This window comes from Ursus maritimus, unplaced genomic scaffold, assembly GCF_017311325.1.
Source record: "Ursus maritimus isolate PB19 unplaced genomic scaffold, ASM1731132v1 scaffold_3, whole genome shotgun sequence".
NCBI classification, from domain to species: domain Eukaryota; kingdom Metazoa; phylum Chordata; class Mammalia; order Carnivora; family Ursidae; genus Ursus; species Ursus maritimus.
In genome coordinates, this window is record NW_024425563.1 from 55,843,892 (window position 1) to 55,863,134 (window position 19,243).

General features: G+C 32.5%; 1 protein-coding gene across 4 annotated transcripts in view; it reads left to right on the forward strand.

Annotated features, from left to right (window-relative positions):
* The window catches only part of SNX13 (sorting nexin 13), a 127,567-nt gene that overhangs the window by 82,999 nt on the left and 25,325 nt on the right, over window positions 1–19,243 (forward strand). For all 4 annotated transcript variants that reach the window (XM_040644219.1, XM_040644221.1, XM_040644220.1 and 1 more), the window contains 4 exons: window positions 6,970–7,074; window positions 7,607–7,739; window positions 11,957–11,994; window positions 16,218–16,287. In XM_040644219.1, the coding sequence (XP_040500153.1) occupies window positions 6,970–7,074; window positions 7,607–7,739; window positions 11,957–11,994; window positions 16,218–16,287 (346 nt within the window). The remainder of the gene's footprint in view (window positions 1–6,969; window positions 7,075–7,606; window positions 7,740–11,956; window positions 11,995–16,217; window positions 16,288–19,243) is intronic.

The window sequence follows — 19,243 nt, forward strand, 5'->3', positions numbered from 1 at the left end:
TATTATCCTTATTTTATAGGTAAGGAAAGTCATGTTTAGAAAATTGAATTAACTTTGCCAAGGTCATGCAAATACTAGTGACAAAGTCAAGATTCAAGGTTACACACACTCTAGATTCAAGGACACAAAAGATTGAAAGTAAAAGAATGAAAAAAGATAAACCATGCATACAGTAACCAAAACAGAGCTGGAGTAGCTATACTAATATTAGACAATAGATTTTAAAAATTGTTACTAGAGAAAAGAGCATTTTATAATGATAAAAGGGTCAGTTAGTACTTGATATATAACTGTTAAAACAGTTACAAACACAACAGCAAAACCTCCACATACATAGGACAAAACCTGACGGAATTGAAGAGAGAAATAGACAATTCAACAATAAGTGGGTATTGAAATCTTCAATACCCACTCAATCACTGATAGGACAATTAGATAAAAAATGAGCAAAGATACACAAGAATTGAAGAACACTATAAACCAATTAGACCTTGCACATCTATAGAATACTTCCCCTAACAACAGCAGAATACACATTATTTTTAAGCTTACATGGAACATTGTCTAGGATAAATAGACCCTTTGCTAGGCCATAAAACAACTCTGAATTTAAAAGTATTGAGATCATACAAAAGTATGTACTTTTATCATAGTAGAATTAATTAATAATTAATTAGTAATTAACAAGGAATTTTGAGAAATTATAAATATTTAAAAATTAACATTTCTAAATAGTCTCTGGGTCAAAAAGAAATCAGAAGGAAATTAGAATGTATTTTGAATTGAATGAAAATGAGAATACAGTGTATCAAAATTTATGGGATGAAATTACAGCAGTGCTTAGAGATAAATATGTCACTTTAAATGCCTACTCAGAAAGAAGAAAGATTTCAAAACGACAATTTACATTTTTACCTTAAACTAGAAAAAAGAATAGCAAAATAAATTCGAGGTAAACTGAAGGAAGGAAGCAGTAAAGATCAGAACAGGAATCTGTGAAATGGAAAACAGAAAAACAGTAATAAAAATCAATAAAACCAAAAGTTGATTCTTTAAAAGAAAAATAAAACTGACAAACCTTTAGTCAGCTTGGCCAAGAAAAAAAAGTCACAGATACCAAAATCATGAATGAAAGAGGAGGCATCATCACCAACCCTATGGAAATCAAAAAGACTGTAAGCAAATATTATGAACAACTTTATCACAACAAATTAGACAACTTAGATGATATGGGCAAATGCCTTGAAAGACACAGATTGCCAAACTGTCATTCTGATACCAAAGCTAGACAGATATATCATTCAGGAGACTACAGACCGTTATCTGTCATGAATATGGACACAAAAATCTTCAAGATTCCTCACACTCCAGTATTTGTAATGGCTATGCTGTAATACCTTTTAATTTATACGTACTAGCACAAAAATTGTATTTGAATTTTAAGTATGAATTTTATTTGAAAACTGCTCATTAGTCCATTTGCTTATGTTTTTGCCAAATGAAATAATATCATACTTTGAAAAGAGTGCATAATTTAAAGAATAGTAGTATAACAGACACATTTGTATAGCCCATCTAGCTGAAGAAATAGAACATGTACTGTGCTTCTGAAGATCCTTAGTATATTCTTCACCTGTCTTCACCTCTTTTGTTTGCCTGTTGCCTTGCTTCCTGATGAAGCCAGTTTCCTGTAATTATTCACTTGCTTTCCCGTACCATTTTACTATACATGTATGTTCTAATGCAATATTTTGCTTAGCTTTGTTTTTAAACTTTATATAAATGGAATGATAATATATACCTTCCTTTTATTCCCCTATTATTATATTGGATTTTATACATGTTAATTTATGTAAGTGTAGTTCATTTTCACTGAAGTCCAAGAGTTTATTTACCTTCGATAATATTTATAAGCAGTTTGGTTTATTTCCCTTTCTTGGTTACACTTTTGCTCTGAATATTGCTGTTCATATTTCTCCCTGCATACATTCAAGAGTTTCTGCTGTTTAAAAGCACAGCTTTAGTATATGTATCTAGTCTTTCTATGTTAATTTTTAAAGTAGGTCATAGAGTCAGCTCTATTGTATGTAGTCCAGTAGTATGGAATACAGCTAATACTGGAAAAATAAAAAAAAAAAATAATAGTTAAATCAGTTTCAACATTTTAAAGATAGTATTTCATTGTTTTCTGGCTCTCATTATTTTCAGTGAGAAATCAACTATGAGTTTAATTGTTATTCTTTTGAAGTTAATCTTTTTTTAAAACTTTGGAAGACATCCCGAGTCTTGGGAAACTCTTCTCCAGGACACAGTCTAAGTCCCACATTTTAGCAGTGGATGGAGAAGATTGAGAAAAAATGCAAAACCCATATGTGATTCCAGAATTCAGAGCTGAAAGCAGCATTTTAGTGTCAGATGACTATGGCATGGATTTCCCACTTTTGGTAGTCATTGCTGTCTTTTTCCCTTAGCTTCTAATGTTGGCAGACATTACTTACTCTTTACAGTAATGAATTCTCCATCGTGTAGCACTCCATGTATGGCTTAAGTGCATTGTCACCATGAATGTTAATAGTCCATCTTTTACTTTTCCTGTCCTATGCTTTGTATTGTGATGGGACTTCTTAATTGTTAACATTATGAATATTGTAACCATGTTTTCTAAAAGTTCAGATAATGAAAATGAGAACATCAGCATGACCCAGAAAAGGAGACTAAAGGACTAGGTCATTTTAATGACAAATAGAAGGAGCCTTACCACCTGGATTAGGAAGAGTAAATAACCAAAATAAAGCATACTGACTGCATGATGTGCAAAAAATATTTTGGGATTGGTCTTGGTTGACAAGGGAGTATAAAAAAAATATGGAAACTGAATTTGGCAAATAATTTTAAGGCAATAAAAAGTTTTTTCATTTCCCAAAAAGACCTCAATGGTCAGTTAAAAGTAGTGGCTATTAAGTGAATTAGCCTGGGCATACTGCACAAATGAACACACATTAGCCTGTGCCTTTTTTTTTTTTTTTTTAAGATTTTATTTATTTATTTGTCAGAGCAAGCGAGGGTATGTGAGCACAAGCAGGGGGAATGGCAGGCAGAGGGAGAAGCAGGTTCCCCGCTGAGCAAAGAGCCTGACACTGGACTCCATCCCAGGACCCTGGGATCATAACCTGAGCCGGAGGCAGACATTTAACCGACTGAGCCACCCAGGCATCCTGCTTGCTTGCTTTTTAAAAGTAGAATTACTTTTGGGCACCTTTGGTAAGAAGTTTATGGACTGAAAGGAATTTGTGGCCCTTTGAAATTTAGAACTTACTCTGGCAGATCTTACCAGCAATCATGCTTTTTGTAGTATATCATGTTACATCAGATTGTGGCAAGAAGAGTGTATTTTCCATTGCTATTAGGTACTTTGATTTGAAAAAAATGGGAGTTTTAGATATCTTCTTAATTTCTAAGATTTTAATAAATTGCAGAAAACATAAAACAAACTTTGCTCATATATTTGCATATTTAGCAGACAGTGCAAATGTAAATTTTAACAAATTCCTTTCAGTCCACAAACTACATACCAAAGAAAACAAAAATATCTTACCTGCTAAATATATATTCCTTCTATACAACACTGCTAAAACAGTATATCAATTGCTTACCTGTGATACTGAGGTTTTCTTAATGAAGTTTTTTGGTCAATTTTTAGTTTCTTGAAAACATTCAGAAACAGTTAAGATTTTTTACATTATAAAAATGTCAGAAAATAACTTCTTTAGACATTTGCTTCAACATGGCTATCACTGTTGCCAGCCGTAGAAAAGATGCTAAAATATTGACATGCAGTTAAGTCATATTTTCAAAGAATGTGTTGAGAATAGTGTCCCCTAATTTGAAAATACATTAAAAATAAATATGGAAAAGAATTACGGTAAACAGAAATTTATTTGCTTTTCTCCAGAACTATTAAATGATCTTTGAAGAGGCTAAAGGGAACCTTGAAAAGGATAGATTGACCTGAGTTGTATATGTGTAGGCTATAAAAAAAACCTCAATTAGTCAAAAAAATGACCAATTTTTTTTTTTAATGAGACTGTTGAGAACTCAGATTTCACAAGAAGGGGACAGCTAGCTTAACAGGATTTTCTTAGTTTCTTTACTAAAACTATAAGTTTAAATGACCTGTCTTTTAAAACCATTTTCCTTGGGGCGCCTGGGTGGCACAGAGGTTAAGCGTCTGCCTTCGGCTAAGGGCGTGATCCCAGCGTTATGGGATCGTGCCCCGCATCAGGCTCCTCTGCTGGGAACCTGCTTCTTCCTCTCCCACTCCCCCTGCTGTGTTCCCTCTCTTGCTGGCTGTCTCTATCTCTGTCAAATAAATAAATAAAATCTTTAAAAAATAAAAATAAAAAAAATAAAACCATTTTCCTTGAGAAAGAGAGGTATAACTTTTAGTGACATCCGTTATGTTTTGAAGTGTTTAAAATGGGCATTTTAGACACAAATAGTCTGTATGGTAAATTCATAGATGCAGTTTTTAGTTAAGTAAAATGTCATTACTCTGTGCCTTAACGGTTTTACTAATGTAGGCTTAAGAACAGAGCTGAAAGTCAAAGTGAATTTTATATCTGATTGTATTCATTTATACCACTTGGTTTAAAACAACAACAAAAAAGTGATGTCCTAAAGTCTGCCGGCAGATCAGAGAAATATTGTTAAAAAAGGAAACACAAAAAAGTATAAATATCCTGTGGGATCATGGAATAAAAAGAAAGTAATTTTCCTAATTAAATATAGATAATACCTGTTTAGTCTTATTGTTGGTATATAGCTTTTTAAAAAGTCTTATATTTATGCATTTTAACAATACACAGTAATGTAGCCTACAATATTTAAATATCTAATAAAGAGCTTAAAAAGTTAAATTGTGTATTGGAGGACAAAACCTAAATAGTTATGTTTTTCTCAAACATTATTTGTTTAATTAGTCTTATTAATTACTAATTGCTCCTCTTATTTTGTTTAAATAACCACATTTGTGTGGAAAAATTACAGAATACAGACTAATAGATAATTTTGGATAAATACATTTTTGTGTTTTTATGTTAAAGTAGTAAAAAATGTACATAATTTTTTTTTCTTATTACTTTTTTTAATGGGGAGATCTGGTTGGTTGTGTCCCATGATAACTCTTTAAAAGTGTTGATCACATTATACCAAGGATGAGTCCTAATCTAGTTCTGTGTATTTGAGATTATAGGAAAAAGCAAACTAAGTAAATGTAAAATGTTATGATTTTCAAATTTGCATCTTTTTCCTAGAAACTGAGTTCCATGAGCTTAGAGGGCAACTGACAGGACAAAACTAGCTAAAATCAGTCCCTCTCTAATTTTTGTCACATACTTGAAGTTGTTTAGTTCTTTTTTTGTTTCAGGGGAAAACACACCACCACCACCACCACACCACATCCTCCTCTACACAAACAACCAATAAGCACTTTCCCCTTCCTCCTGCAAAAAACCCCAACCACCTCACAATCTACTTAGGTTTTCTAAGTAGAATATAGAGTGAACCAGGGAGTAATAGACATTGTATAGGCCTTTTCCTACACATTTATACCCTGCTGTTTACTTACTCTTTAAACCTTTTCTCCTTTTCTGTATTTATCCAATCTTTCCCTTGGATATTCTGTTGGGTAGAATAGAGAAATTATTTAGACAATATGTTCTTGTGCAAGTTTCTTTAGAAGTTACCATCCTTACCACTCATTCTTCAGAGCTTTCAGAGCTAAAAATTGAAAAGTTGGCATGCCAAAGATGACCGTTTTTCTAGCTTGTCAGCATTTTTTCTTTCAATAAAGACATTTTTCACATTGAACATCAGATTTTATATTTCTGTGGCTTACTGTCATATTATACACTTTAAAATGGAAGTTGTTGGAAAAATCAACTTTTTATATTTTTTGCCCTCCCATATCACACTGGAACTTTGCTGCAGCATTATAAAGCCAGATTTAAGAGAAGTGTCCTCTCTTAAAGGCTATTTAAAAAGATTGTTTCTAGTGTTAAATACGTAACAATTGGCTTCTTCTTTTGGCAGTTATATTAAATACACATCCAGAACTACTGGATGTTCAGCACTAACTCCTCATGACAATGTTTCCTATGTGCCAGACACTATGCTTGTATGCCTTAGGTAAATCTCTTTTTATTTTTTTTATTTTTATTTTTTTTAAGATTTTACTTATTTAGGGGTGCCTGGGTGGCGCAGTCGTTAAGCCTCTGCCTTTGGCTCAGGGTGTGATCCCGGCGTTCTGGGATCGAGCCCCACATCAGGCTTCTCTGTTGGGAGCCTCCTTCTTCCTCTCCCACTCCCCCTGCTTGTGTTCCCTTTCTCTCTGGCTGTTTCTCTCTCCATCAAATAAATAAGATCTTAAAAAAAAAAAAGATTTTACTTATTTGAGGGAGAGAGAGGGAGAGCGAGTGTGAGCAGGGGGACGGGCAGAGAGAGAGGGACAGGCTACTCCCTGCTGAGTGAGGAGCTGGATGCAGGTCTCAATCCCAGGATTGTGGGATCATGACCTGAGCCGAAGGCAGACATTTAACCTACTGAGATACCCAGGTGCCCCAGATAAATCTGTCTTAATGTGGTGAAATATTAATATGGTTACATAAGAACCATAGGTGGTATTGTCTCCATTTTGCAGACTGAGGAAATGAAGCCTATTGAGAGGTAACTAACTCAGCATATGTCAAGATTTAAGTCCAGGTTTGTCTCCCAGTGTACTTTATAGTACATGATGACTAGAAGGTTTGGTTCTTATTTCAGCCTTCTTAAACGTCAAGGTGTTGTTTACAAATCAAGGATTTTTTACCAGTTACTTTCAATAATATGGTTCCATTATGTAGTTCTTCTACTATGAAGAATTAACTTGTTAGAAACTCAAAAGGGTCATTACTACTATTATTTTTCTGTTAGGCATCTCCAAGAGTTACTGTTGATGATTATTTGGTGGCAAAATTAGCAGATACTTTGAATCATGAAGATCCAACCCCTGAAATCTTCGATGACATTCAAAGGAAGGTATTAGATGTAACATTTATCATTATATGTTTCTTATGAAAATAATGTATGTTTCTGTATGCATGTAATTAATTTTTTAAAAGGTTATTGAAACATAAAAGTATAGTGGTAACTAAAAAGATGAGTTAACCAACATTTCTCATTTACAAAAAAGGTAGGCTAGTTTTTTGTTAAATGACAAGGGAGGATGTTGGGTTGTTATTTAAATGCTGGGTTGTAATTTAAATCTAACCAAATGACTAGTTGTATAGTCTTAGAATTTGATGAGTTGATGATGTATAAATGACCTGACATAAATTTATTTTACTGTGTTCCTGGAGTCTTTATGTGGACTTGTTACTTAGAGAACACTACTTCCTAAAACATTTTACATAACCTGTCATGTGACTTGTGTTGCACTGGGACCATTTTCAACGCACTTAGGTACTGGAGGGACCATTAGTTGTGAAATTAGTTGAGAAATCATTAGTTGTGATGTAGGTTTACTGCATTATCTGTATTAATGGTGGAATATCTGATTTATTTCAATAAGGTTTATGAATTGATGCTACGAGATGAAAGATTTTATCCTTCCTTCAGACAGAATGCACTTTACGTGCGCATGTTAGCTGAGCTGGATATGTTAAAAGATCCTAGTTTCAGAGGATCAGATGATGGTGATGGAGGTAAGGTGGCACGTGTGCACTTGTGTGTGTGTGTGTGTGTATACATAAGTGTATTCCCATATATATACTGTTCACTAAAAGATGATGTTTCAAGCAAGATAAAAAATGCCTTGAAGCCCAATATAAATTGTAAAATATTTATAACTCTATAAATGACAAGTTTAGTTACTGCACTAAATTAAAATGTTGAAAATTTAGAAACAGATTAGAACATAAGTCTAAAAGCCTCGAATTCTTAAAGAAAAATGTTTTCTTGAGTTTTGTCACCCAAATATTTTTTATGGTAGTTTCCATTTTGCTAGTAACTAAAGATATTCATGACTAACAGTGGGATTATTGAGAAGATTAAATGAGATAACAAGTCATGATCCTGAGAGTGTACCATAAACTGTATAAAGCATTGCTTTAAAAAGAACAATTTTTTTTCTCTTTAATAATACAGTTTTCCAAATCTTGCACAGTATAAGGTGGAAGAAACTACATGAGTCTTTTATTCCAATCTTTCAGTTTTTTTCAAATGAGGATATTATCAGTATGATATAATGAAGAAAGCAGACTTTGAGAATCAGAATATTTAGATTTTACTCCTGTTTTACTACTTAGTACCTAGGGATGTTGGCCAAACAATATAAGTCTCATTTTTCTCAGTTGTAAATCTGGAATAATAATTTTGTCATAGTAATATCTTACCTTGTCATTATCACATCATTGTCAGATTTAAAGGAAATTATGTATATAAGAATGATTTATAAACTAAAACAAATACCAGTTTTTATTAGTAGTATATAAGCAGTTATTTAAAAAATAGTGTGAGAGGCAGCCCTTAGAGCATAAGTCTCCATATTGTGAAGCCCAATGACCATTTTATTGGTGATCCAATTCAGAAGTACTTACAAAACTAATTAAATATATAAGGTGTGATAAGCTTCCCAGGATGTTCAAATAAGCAATGTAAATAAAAAGGAAATGGGAAAGATTTGACTAATTATTTTAAGAGAGTAATTTTAATCATTTACTTTATGAATAGGTTTAATGGGCAGGACTACTTGGGGTTGGAGATACATGTATTAAGTAGTAAGCACTGCTTTAAAAAAATTCTCTGTTATAGCAGATTTCTACCCTTCCCTCTTCTCTCTCTCCCCTCCCTCTTCCCTGGTCTATATTAGTAAGATTTTACTTTTTAAATAATCTAAGAGATCCAGTTACAGGTATTAGCATTTGAGTTTTAATAACTTTTGTATTGGTTGTTGGTCTAATATCTTGAGTTTTTAAATTAATACTCTTTCCGGTTTGTTTTATTGTAGACCTGTAATAATATTCCTTTAACTGGATTTGATTGCATAATTAAGGAAGTTTGTTTTTTTTATAAGAGTACTTCTGTGGGGGGCGCCTGGGTGGCACAGCGGTTAGGCATCTGCCTTCGGCTTGGGGCGTGATCCCGGCGTTATGGGATCGGGCCCCACATCAGGCTCCTCCGCTATGAGCCTGCTTCTTCCTCTCCCACTCCCCCTGCTTGTGTTCCCTCTCTCGCTGGCTGTCTCTATCTATCAAATAAATAAATAAAATCTTAAAAAAAAAAAAAAAGAGTACTTCTGTGGGAGCTGAGTAGTAAAATTCAGCGTACCTCAAGTTTATTATACAGTATATCTGTATTTACTGTCTCTGTTGAAAAATCTTTTACAGAGCTGCTATGAAATTTGCAAGTAGCAGTGCTGTTTCCAGAAAGGAATATATAAATATTTTTATTTATTTTAATTTCCCCTACTTTAGAGATTTCTTAGTATTGTGGATTTGCTATATGACCCAGAATGAAAGAAGATAAGGTGAATCATAATTGGCTAATTGTATGAGCTTCTAAGTAATCTATAGTTTAAAATGATGATAGTAGCATTATATTCTGTGGCAGTAGTTTTTGTTCCTATAGTGTAAGAACTCTTCTAAAGTCTTGTAAATTGACTTTAACGTTTATTCATATCTTTCTAGGCAGTCTAGTTAGTTGTCTTGTATGCAACTGATGAACCAATTTTTTTTATAAGCCGTCTGAAACTTCCCAAAACGTCATACTTACTTTAAAGCATAAAGTACATTAAAATTCTTTTTTTCTGCAACTTGTTTTGATCTAAAGTAAATGTACTTCTCTTACGTATCAGCCACTGAGTCATCCTTCACATTGGAATCATTAATTAGGAATTATATACATAAATATATCTTTTGTCTTTCTAAGACATTGCTTTTTTATATTCTTTGTCCTCATTGGTGAGCTTTTTATACATCTTATAACTAAGAAATTGTCTAACCCATTTTCTTGAAACCATTTGAAAAAAGTAGAATGATGGGTATTAATATGAAGCATTATTAAAAATAGTTATGAGGTTTATTGTTTTTGCCTGTGTTTAGGTTTTAGGCAATTGCTAGGACTTTTTCAAATAGTAATGCTTATGATTTTGTAAGATTGTTTAATCAAAAATAGGCCTTCCCCATATTTTTTGTTGTAAATTCATTTTTGACTTTTAAAATTAAGGTTCTTGACACTTTTTTTTGACATTTTGAAATAATTGTCTCATCCAGTTTTTAATTGTATAGATGATTTAAAAAAAGGAATGCAGGCTACAGTTGAACCTAAAATGAATGGCCCAAGTCTTATCATGTGTGATAGTATCCTTTAGTGGTTTTTTGTTTGTTAGTTTTTCTTCTGGGAAAGAAATTTCATTCCTATTTAATCAAACTTCAGTAGGTAGGTAGGTAGCTCAGTGGCTTTTGTAATTACGTGTGTTCTCTCTCCTCCCCTTTTTTCTTCTCTTTCTCTTTATTTGTGATTGCTTTTTTTAGTTAGTTAAGCCTTAAAATATTTTTAAAGTTGGTATTTCTCCTTCATTAAAACATGGTCACACAATCTTTTAAAAAATATTTAAATAATGCTTTGTTCTCATTTTAATCACATTTTTTTTCTCACCATATCAAATCATTCTTTTGTTTTCTAATGTTTATAGGCAGTTATCAAATTCTTGACTAAATGTGGGCCTAGATTGATTTTAGACTCTATTTCTGGATCTTCTTCTTGTTGATCACTAAAGTAAATTATATCTTGTTTTTCTTCTGATTGCTCTTTTAACTTGATTTGTCTTTGGCAGAAAGGTTTAAGAGGTGGGCAGACCACCGAAGGAAGTAGGAGGTATATAGTTGAGTAAGGAGGATAGAGAACTGTTTGCTCATTTTAATTATCACCGTGCTATTAACCAAGGGGTAATCCTAGTTGGAATTTCCTGTTTACTTTTTGTGACCATGGGTCTGAGGAACCAAGAAATGTTCTTGGGTATTTAAAGTTGTTGAAGCTGGAAAGCAACATCAATTGTTTCTTTCTAAAGGTGATAGGAATTGGTTTTGAAGACCCATGTAGATATCCAGATTCATAAATAATCCCTTAACTGCTGGAAGCCATACGTTAACTTTAAACTATATATGAATACTGCTTCGTCATATATTCATTTGTGTTTTTAACAGAGGGACATCTTAATTGGTAACTTTGTGTGCTCAGATATAGAAGAAAACACTTAAGGAAAAGAGATTAATTTTAATAATGTATAATTGACTTAGCTCTCTAACATTACTTTTTAAAAATAATTTTTAATTGTTTTTTAATTAAATGGCAGTGCATATAGAGTTTTACATATCTTGTTCTATTAGTTATATATTGATTTAAGAATCTAGGATTGTGATGTTTTTGAGCCAAATCTACTGAGAGTAAGTGGACATAATAGGTATTATGTATACAAACCAATCTATTTATTCGTCACATGAAAGAAAAATTTTATTTGTACTATTTCCTAATCCAGTGAGACAGAACTAACAAAAAACTTGTGACATTTCCTAATGAACTTCATTCTGTAGTGTTTTCCTCATGTTTACATTTTATCAACTCCATATGATACAATAAGGATAAAATATTTAATAATTGCTCTCCTGTACATGAACACCTATTTTTGGTGTGTGTTTTGTGGGGGATAACTCAGGTACATACATATTTTCTCTGAAATATGTGGCTTGCAAAACCATGAGGCTTAAGGGGGCAGGTGTTTGGGAGTAGTGTACCACAATTTCCTTGCTGTTTCCTTATGTCTTTGCTTGGGTGACTTCCATTCTTGGTGTTTGAACCTTAGATAAAATAACTCCTTCAAAAGTTTTTTACTGTATACTAAGTTGAATTTCCCCTTCCGCAGAGTCTTTTAATGGTTCTCCTACTGGAAGCATAAATTTGGTAAGTATTATTATGGATACTTAATTATTAAAGTAACCTGAAAATATTATAAAAGGTGGGCCTTACCATAAATAAATGATATATTAGAAGCTTTCAGGTCATCCTTTAATATTAGAAGAAATTATTTGCTTTAAAAGAAATGTTAAATTCACGTATAAGAGCCTCTGAAATTTATTTTCATTTTTAAAAATGGGCTTAGGTCACATCTGCATAATTCATTTATATTTGATAAAAAAAAGTGACTTCATTATTTTCAATCCCAATATTTAGTATTTTGAAATGACTCTTTGGTTAGTGCTATGTTGGATAGTAAACTTGTGACATATAAATGTTTACATTGAAATTAGGTTTTTCTTTTTATATGTAGAAAAGAAATATCAAATTAGGATATCTGAAAACTTCCAGGTATTTCTTAACGCGCACGCTATAACCAGTTCTGGTTGTTGTAAAAAAATTTTTTTTAAGCTTAAGGCCTTATAGTAAATTAAGCAACTTTATCTTATGATTACAAATTTAAGAATGATATATTTTTAGTACGTAAGCTGTCATTGGCATTTTATACGTTCACAGTGAAGTGTGAAATGAGGAACATTTCAGTTCTTTTATATATCCATCCTTGTGAATAACTTATTTCGTAAAATGCTACTAGGAAGAAATATTATGTTCTATGAAAGTTTCAGTCCAGAGTTTGTCGGGGGTTAGGGAGATTGTTTGTTTTTATTCTACTTACATTACTTTTCTTTTATACTTTTTGGAATAGCTAAATAAATGGTCTACAGGTCCATTATCTTATGTTGTCTTCTACATAACTATATTTCAAAAAATAACCTTACTGAGTGTTTTATTACTCTACAAAGTACAACCTAAACACTGAAGCAGTCAGCCATAGTGTTATGTCAGATATTATGTAACATTTGAAATATTTTCCTAAATCATTTGGCATCATTACCATTTGTTTGTTATATTCCATAGCCTCATAGCCTTATAACGAGAAGGAATAACTTGTAGAGCATGAAGAAAGTATTAGCAATAATGTTCATTTATAATGAAAAAGATTCCAAATGTGATGAAACTTCATCACATTTGGAATTTCAAATATTCATATTTGTAGTGCTTGCACAAGTGTTTGAACACTAGTAACAAATACTATTTTTTCTTTATTCCATATCTGGAATAAATGCTTTTTCAAATAAGAGCGATTCCTTTGTCACATAGAGATAGAAACCAGACAGTCTCTCAGTTGACAAAGGTCACACTTGAGGTCAGTGACTTGCAGTACTTTGTTATTCACATAAATCTATTAACTTGGTTTTAAGTAGCTGGAGTCTTTTGGATTCTTTCTTTTTTAATATATAGACAAATTTTAGTGGATAGCTACATTTTAAAAATAGTTTTAAGATTGTAAAATAGGTCGTAATAGTTTTTTTCCAATATAGTAAGGAAAGAAAATATTTAATATGGTGATTTACTAATTTTTCAACTGAGATTGGCAGGTAAATTGTAAGTGTTTCTAGCAGTGCCATCATAGTTGTGTGGATTGTCACAGTAAGTGTGAACTTTCATTTTTTGTCTTAGCATCATGTTTAAAAACAAAAAACTTTTTTTCCAAGTAGTTCAAGGATCTTAACCCAAGGATTACTTTACAAACTGTATTTTATTTCAGGACAGAATTAGTCTACTTGTTTTGAAATCACAGTTTTCTTTTACTAAATAATACTTACAGTTCTAAATCAGAATGTAGTTAATATTATTTCACCAATTGTAATTTTATCGTCTACTTGATATTTACATTTGCATTATACCTGTGACTAATGTTTAAGAGATATTTCATTGGGTTTTTTCATCATATTTAATGAAAAGAATATTAATTGTTTATTTTAAGTGTGCCAAAAAGACATTTAGGTACAAAGTTTTCTAGCAGTTTGTGGGTTGCATAGTGTAAGATGCTAACATGTTTAAAGTAATAAGTACTGCTTAGCTGTTGAAATGTTACTACAAGGGAGGGTTAACAATTATAATAGTAATAACAAAAATACTTCTTGAAAAATAGTTGTTTTATATTCTCTGTGATAGCTTGTTAATTGGAAGATGATCATAGTAGATAACAATCTAAAGTTTGTAGAATATTCTTTTTTCTCTGAGGCTTCTATCTTTCACATAAAAGTAATATTAAAACAAAGGTTGTGTTTCTATCAGGATGTTTTATTACCTGTGACCACTTAAAAATAAGTGCACTCTTTCTTTTCAGAGCATTATAATTTGCTTTGTAAACTGGCAAAGTTGTAGAGCAAGTATTACAGCATTGTACCATTGGGAAAACTGAGGTACAAGAAATACTGGTTGATTTGGCTAAAGTCTCTTAGGGTGTCACTGGTGAAGCCTGGACTAGACTCATTTTAATTTAATGATTCGTCTGCTTGACTTGACCAGGAAAATACTGTGGATTATCTATATGCTATTATCATATTTTGCTTCTCTTAATGAACAGTCCTAAGTAGTAAACTTTTTGGCTTTCTTCTTAGAATGCAGTTGCCTTAATTTAAATGGCTTTATGTCATATATGGCTACATTTAAGTCATTTAAATGACTCTTCTAGTAATATTGGTATTATCATGTTAGGACCAAAAGTTCATTCAGATCCTGTGGTTTTTAGAGTGTAATATATGTCTGAATCATATAATGTTTGTGTGTTAGAGGTCCCCAAGACCATTTCGAAGTTCAGTGATTACTAAGAGGACTCGTAGGCCTTAGCATAGTCTGACTCTTCTGGAAAGGATTTATTAGAAAGGCTATAAAGCAAAATCCGCGAAGGGAAAAGGCGCATGCAACGAAGTCCAGAAGAAACCAGGTACAAGTTTCCAAGAATCCTCTCCCCTGAAAGTCACGTTAGACAAACTTAATTCCTCCAGCAATGAATGTGACAACACATGTGAAATGTTGTTACCAGGAAAACTCATCTGAGACTAAGTGACCAGGGTTTTCGTTGGAGGCAGGTCACATAGGCAAACCTCTGGTTAGTACATATGAGAATTCCAGACTCCCAGAAGGAAAGCAGGTATTCAGCATAAACAGTTATTAGGTACAGTGAACCACTCTCAGAGGTTAAGGAATGGTGGGAGCCTTCCCTAATGCTAATTTCCCAGATGTCATCCAAGGGCCAGGCTTGCAAGCATTCCTTTCTAAGGAGAGCAATTTCCAATTAACTTTTTTTTGTTGTTGTTTATTTTATTTTTTCCAGCTTTATTGAGATATAATTGACATAAAACATTATATAGGTTGAAGATGTACAACATATTGGTTTAATATTACAAAATGGTTACCGCCTTGGGCTTAGCTAATGCCTCCATCACATCACATAATTACCATATCTTTTTGTATTGAGAACATTTAAGATCTAGCCTCTTGGTACTTCCACGTATATAATATTGTATTATTATTATTATTTGAAATACAGTTGTCTCAAGTTAACTCTTTCTGTACAGTCTGTCATTATGTGTGATATGTGCCCTTCTAGGTATGTGTGGGTGTTTGTATATGAGGCAAAAATGTTTTAAATTTAAACCCAAAGGCCATAGTTGAAAAAAGATTCATTTTGGGTCACTCAGCAATAATTTTTGTTTGTGGAATTATTTTTGAAAATTATTTAAAATCTGTCTTGAATCTGGATTCACTTCATGTAATAAGTAATCATAATAGGTAACGTTTTTGGTGTTAGGCAGTCTTACTGAATGTTTATTTAGTCTTTACATAACCCTATGAAGTGTAGGTACTATTATTCTCATTTTATAGATACGGAATCTAAAATTATTTCTAAATTAACAAAAATGTTAAATAATACAGAATTGGCTCTAGTATAGTTCAACATTTAAAAAAATTGAAATGGTAACTTAAGAACATGTCTACTTATTTTTATCCATATTTTTTTCCTTGCCATGTATTGAGTATAATTGAGAAGTAACAAATGTTGGTATCTGGATAAGCAATGAAGGAAGAAATAATCGATGTACTAAGTTGATTTTTGAAATACTTTGTTTTATAGTTTTTTAATCGTGGATTTTTTCTCTCCTGTTAGTATAAATAGAGAGGATTATTGTTGGGAGAGGAATACAAATAATATACAGTTTACGTGGGGCAAAGATGAGTAAGGCATATATGATATAGAATGCTTTAACATTTTTTCCCTATAAAATTAAAATTTTTTTTGATTACTTTTCTTTTCCAAGTCTTTAGATGACCTTTCAAACGTATCTTCTGATGATTCAGTACAACTTCATGCTTACATTTCAGACACTGGTAAGAGACTTTGTAGTATAATTATTACTCAAATATTAATTATTATTACTCTTGGATTATTTTCCACTTTTATTTTTACAAACCGTTTTTCTGTTCTGTAGGCATTTTTTTCTGCAGCATGTTTTTCATTAAATTCAGTTATGTTTATTTGTATATATGGTTTGATATATACTCTTTATCATGTTTAGCAGTGCTTTGTGTATGTTATGACGTACTTGTGTATCTTCTTTTTCTAATTGTTACTGTTAACATTTGGAAAAGCTTAAATTCTAAGCATATTGTCATTGCTAATAAACTCTTGAAACCCAACCTTTTCTTCTTCTTTGCGTCTTGCTGATAATTGTCTGCATAATTCTTATTAAATTACTTGGGGCAGATTTTAGCTCCATCTTTTTTATACATGCAAAGTCAGACTAGATAAGTGGGTCAATGAAATGGTATAGGAGTTTACAGAAGCTTAAGAAATGCTTGAATGAGGTGAGAAACCTAAAATTTTGTGAGTCAGTCAGCATACATGCAAAATGGTTAGTGAACTGTGAAAAAAATCTATTTCCATCATTGCCATTGGGTTATTAGATAATGTCAATGAGTAGTAGATAGTGATGGTTTACTTATCCGGTCTCTCACTATTCCTAGATTATAGGAGTGTGTCTGTCAGATTACATTTGAAATATTACCATACTGAGGTATCTCAGTTCAGGTTCGTGCTTACATTTTAGGTAACTAAAAAGAGATTTTATAGTGCAAGTACAGTTTAAAAGATAATTTGCAGGTTTTTTTTAAAGATCTCTGTTTTCTTTTGCTTCCCACTGGAGCTGGGGTCTCTTTTTGCATTGTGTTCCCTGCCATATTTCTGAAATAAGTTATTTATAATTGCTGTCTAAGTTGTTCTTTTATCCTTTACAGTTAGTTGGTGCATTTCTTACTCTGCTTATAAAGGTCATTAGATAACAGCTTTGTCAGTAAAACCAGAGGTTCTGTTGCTTTTCTTTCTAGCTTTTGTTGTAGATATTTCATTTTTCCTTCCTGAAATTTTAAAATTCTTTTTAAAAACCTCTCTTTTCTTTGTTGGTTTGTCTTCCAAATATGAAAGTCTTTGTTAAACTGCAAATGTTTAGTATTTGCCCTTTTATTTCTTTCTTAAAGACCTTAAACTTTGTCTCAAGGAAGACACTCATGTCCATATTTCTTACGTAGCTCTTTCTTTTCTCTGAAAGTTGTGATTTTTCTAGCTGCTTTATCCATTTATTCAGCAAGTATTAGCTTCTTAAGATGTATGAAAGTATTATACTAAGCATTTTTAATAAACTGTTATTTTTGTCAGACAAACTTATGGATAAATACTAACGAGGCAGCATAATATAGTTTTAAGAGCATTACTTTCTGTCCATTTCCGTGGGTTCAAACGCCAGCTCTGCCACTTAATAGTTGGGTGAATTCGGCAAGTTCCTTAACTCCTCTGTACTTCAATTTCCTTATCCATAAAATGCAATAATAACAATAATATTTACCTCATAGCGTTGTTATGAGACTCATTAATTACATTATTAATTATATATGAGTGGGCATTATATATTAGTGTTTGTTCAATGAATATTTTACCAGTTGGACTCCAGAGAGTCCAGGAAGCAGAACTAGAGTCTAGTGAAGGGCTTCTCAAGGAGTGGTCCGTAGACTACTGCATACTGCTTCTCTTCCTGTGAAATCTTGCTTTAAAAAATATTAGCTAAATTAAGCAATGTACTTAGTGATGAGTTTGATTTATATTCTGGTCCTAGTTCCTTATCTGATTATGGATTACTGACAAATAGTTTACATCACTTGCTGTGAGTAACACTGTCCTAATGAAAACAATATTTCCATAGTAATATCTCACCATCATCTCATATTCAGTATATGCAACCTCATTACCTTTTTTTAAAATCAAATTACCTTTTTATCTTCTGCACAAGCTCTTTATTCTTCCTATTGTGCATGCACCCTAGTCATGAGCTCTTCTGCCTGTCAATTTGTGATAAATCTGGTAATTCTTCTTTAGAATGCTTTCTTACATTCTTCCTCTCATTTCTTTTCTATTCTTCCTATTGTCCCTGCTCTTGTTAACTTCTAATTGGTTATGATTTGCTGCCTAATTGGCTTCTGTTTTCTGTTTTCCTTCCCCAAACCCATCTTGAACACAACAGATAAAACTGTTCCCTTGTTTCACGCTAACTGTGTTGAGTGGTGGTGGTTCTCTAACATGATGAAAACGGTTTGTGCTGTTTGTTCTGCATAGGTCTCTGAGAGAGGAATGACTGGAATGAGTGAACAGTGAATAATAAATAGTGTTACCTATAGTTACAGTCTCAGAGAGCGAGGTGACCAAAGTCTGTCCCATGTCTTATATTTTGTCAAATCACGCACACTGATACTAGAAAGGGAACTAAGGACAATTTTGAGTAGAAAGTACAAATCTTAAAATAATTTTGATGAAAGCTTAAAAGAGTCTTCTGTCTGCACTGCATTTGCCAGTATAGATTTTTAGCTTTTATGTTATTAAAATAATTTACTAAGATGCTATATGCAAACCCTCCTTTGCCTAATATATACTAAACACAAAATAGTTAGCTGCAAAACTGGCCACTTTTTTTATCCCCCCACAATTATGGATCAGTGTAATCTATTATTAGAAGAGCAATTTATACTTGTGGTCAGAGTGGTAGGCTAAAGTGCTTTGGGAAATCCTGCCTTCCACACACAGAAAGGCTGAACACAGTAAAATAAAAATAGCTGAAGAGAGAAAGCTACAGGTGCCATAGACCATGAGGAAAAATAAGTTTAGGGAAGTGAAATGGAGTTGAGACCAAGGAGCTCACAGGAGCATAAACACTGCTATCTTGATTTTGATGGCGTTTTCATGTCCCTCAAGTTTCGAACAGGTGGTATGGACTAAGATAATAGGAAGCTGGAACCCCTT